General features: G+C 48.9%; 1 protein-coding gene across 1 annotated transcript in view; it reads right to left on the bottom strand.

Annotated features, from left to right (window-relative positions):
* Positions 1 to 1323, bottom strand: part of Foxj2 (forkhead box J2) — a 26845-nt gene that overhangs the window by 17718 nt on the left and 7804 nt on the right. Inside the window, exon 2 of the mRNA XM_021164171.2 lies at positions 272 to 626. Within this exon, the coding sequence (XP_021019830.1) occupies positions 272 to 612 (341 nt within the window). The 5' untranslated portion in view covers positions 613 to 626. The remainder of the gene's footprint in view (positions 1 to 271; positions 627 to 1323) is intronic.

The raw sequence follows: 1323 nt of genomic DNA, 5'->3' as shown, positions 1-1323 counted from the left end.
TAGCCCTGGCTGTCCTGGAACTCACTCTGTAGACCAGGCTGGCCTCGAACTCAGAAATCCGCCTGCCTCTGCCTCCCGAGTGCTGGGATTAAAGGCCATGATAAAGTTTGTGAAGCTGATGAACTCTAAAGTAAGTAGAAGCAGAGGTAGAAGATAAGGGATCTTGAGTTTATGTATCCCTGAGACAAGTCAGAGTGAACCAGACTAGGTTATAGGAAGAAACAAAAGCAGAGGTTGCTAAAGGCTAGGTATGAGCCCGGCTCACAGAAACAGTCCCACCTTCCAACCGATGCCAGCGTTCTTGTAATAGGGGAAGTTGTCGCAGATCCAGCGGTAAATCTCACTGAGAGTCATCTTCTTAGCTGGGGAGGAGTTGATGGCGTAGGTGATGAGGGTGGCGTAGCTGTACCGTGGCTTGCCATCTTGGTGGACCGCTGCCTCATCTTTGCTGAGGGTGGCNTTAGGATCTGTGGGCGAGCCTGGGGAGCACTTCCGGGCNCCCCCTGGAGGNCCAGCNTGAGAAGCGCTCCCAAGCTTCTCAATAGTGGCTCTGAGAGTCAGCTGTGGCAGCCAGTCTATGGAGGTGAGGCTACTCTCCAGGTCGGAGGCCATCGTACTTCTGGGTTCTGCAGAGAAAGACAAAGTAGGAAGGCAGATGAATCTCCTCTGTTAACTCCACTTCTTAAACAGATGTATTTATTAGTATATGTAAGTACACTGTAGCTGTCTTCAGACACACAAGAAGGAGGCGTCAGATCTCATTACCGCTGGTTGTGAACCACCATGTGGTTGCTGGGATTTGAACTGAGCCATCTCACCAGCCCTATTAACTCCACTTCTAATGTGGAGGGCAAGCAGCCTCTTTCCATTTAAATTCCCATTTAGTAACCCTCTCCTGAGATGACCAAGTGCAAGTACCANTCATCTGCCAGATGATGGAGTGTTATTTATTTATTTATTTATTTTTAATTCTAGACAGGGTTTCTCTGTGTACCCCTGGCTGTCCTGGAACTTGCTCTGTAGACCAGGCTGGCCTCAACCTCACAGAGATCTCTCTGCCTCCCAAGTACTGGGATTAAAGACATGCACCACTGCCAGAGTGTTTCTTAATGGAGAGTATGACTATGTAGTCTCTCCCTTCACAAAAGATCAGATAGCAAACCCCACAAAAAATGAACTATTCCCTCAATTCTTTTTATAACCTGTCAACACAATTTTCTGTGTAGCCCTGGCTGTCCTGGAACTCACTTTGTAGACCAGGCTGGCCTCGAACTCAGAAACCCGCTTGCCTCTGCCTCCCGAGTGCTGAGATTAAAGGCGTGC

Source organism: Mus caroli, chromosome 6 (genome assembly GCF_900094665.2).
Source record: "Mus caroli chromosome 6, CAROLI_EIJ_v1.1, whole genome shotgun sequence".
Classification (NCBI taxonomy): Eukaryota; Metazoa; Chordata; class Mammalia; order Rodentia; family Muridae; genus Mus; species Mus caroli.
The sequence above is the reverse complement of the archived record's forward strand: the minus strand, read 5'-3'. Positions and strand labels throughout refer to the sequence as shown.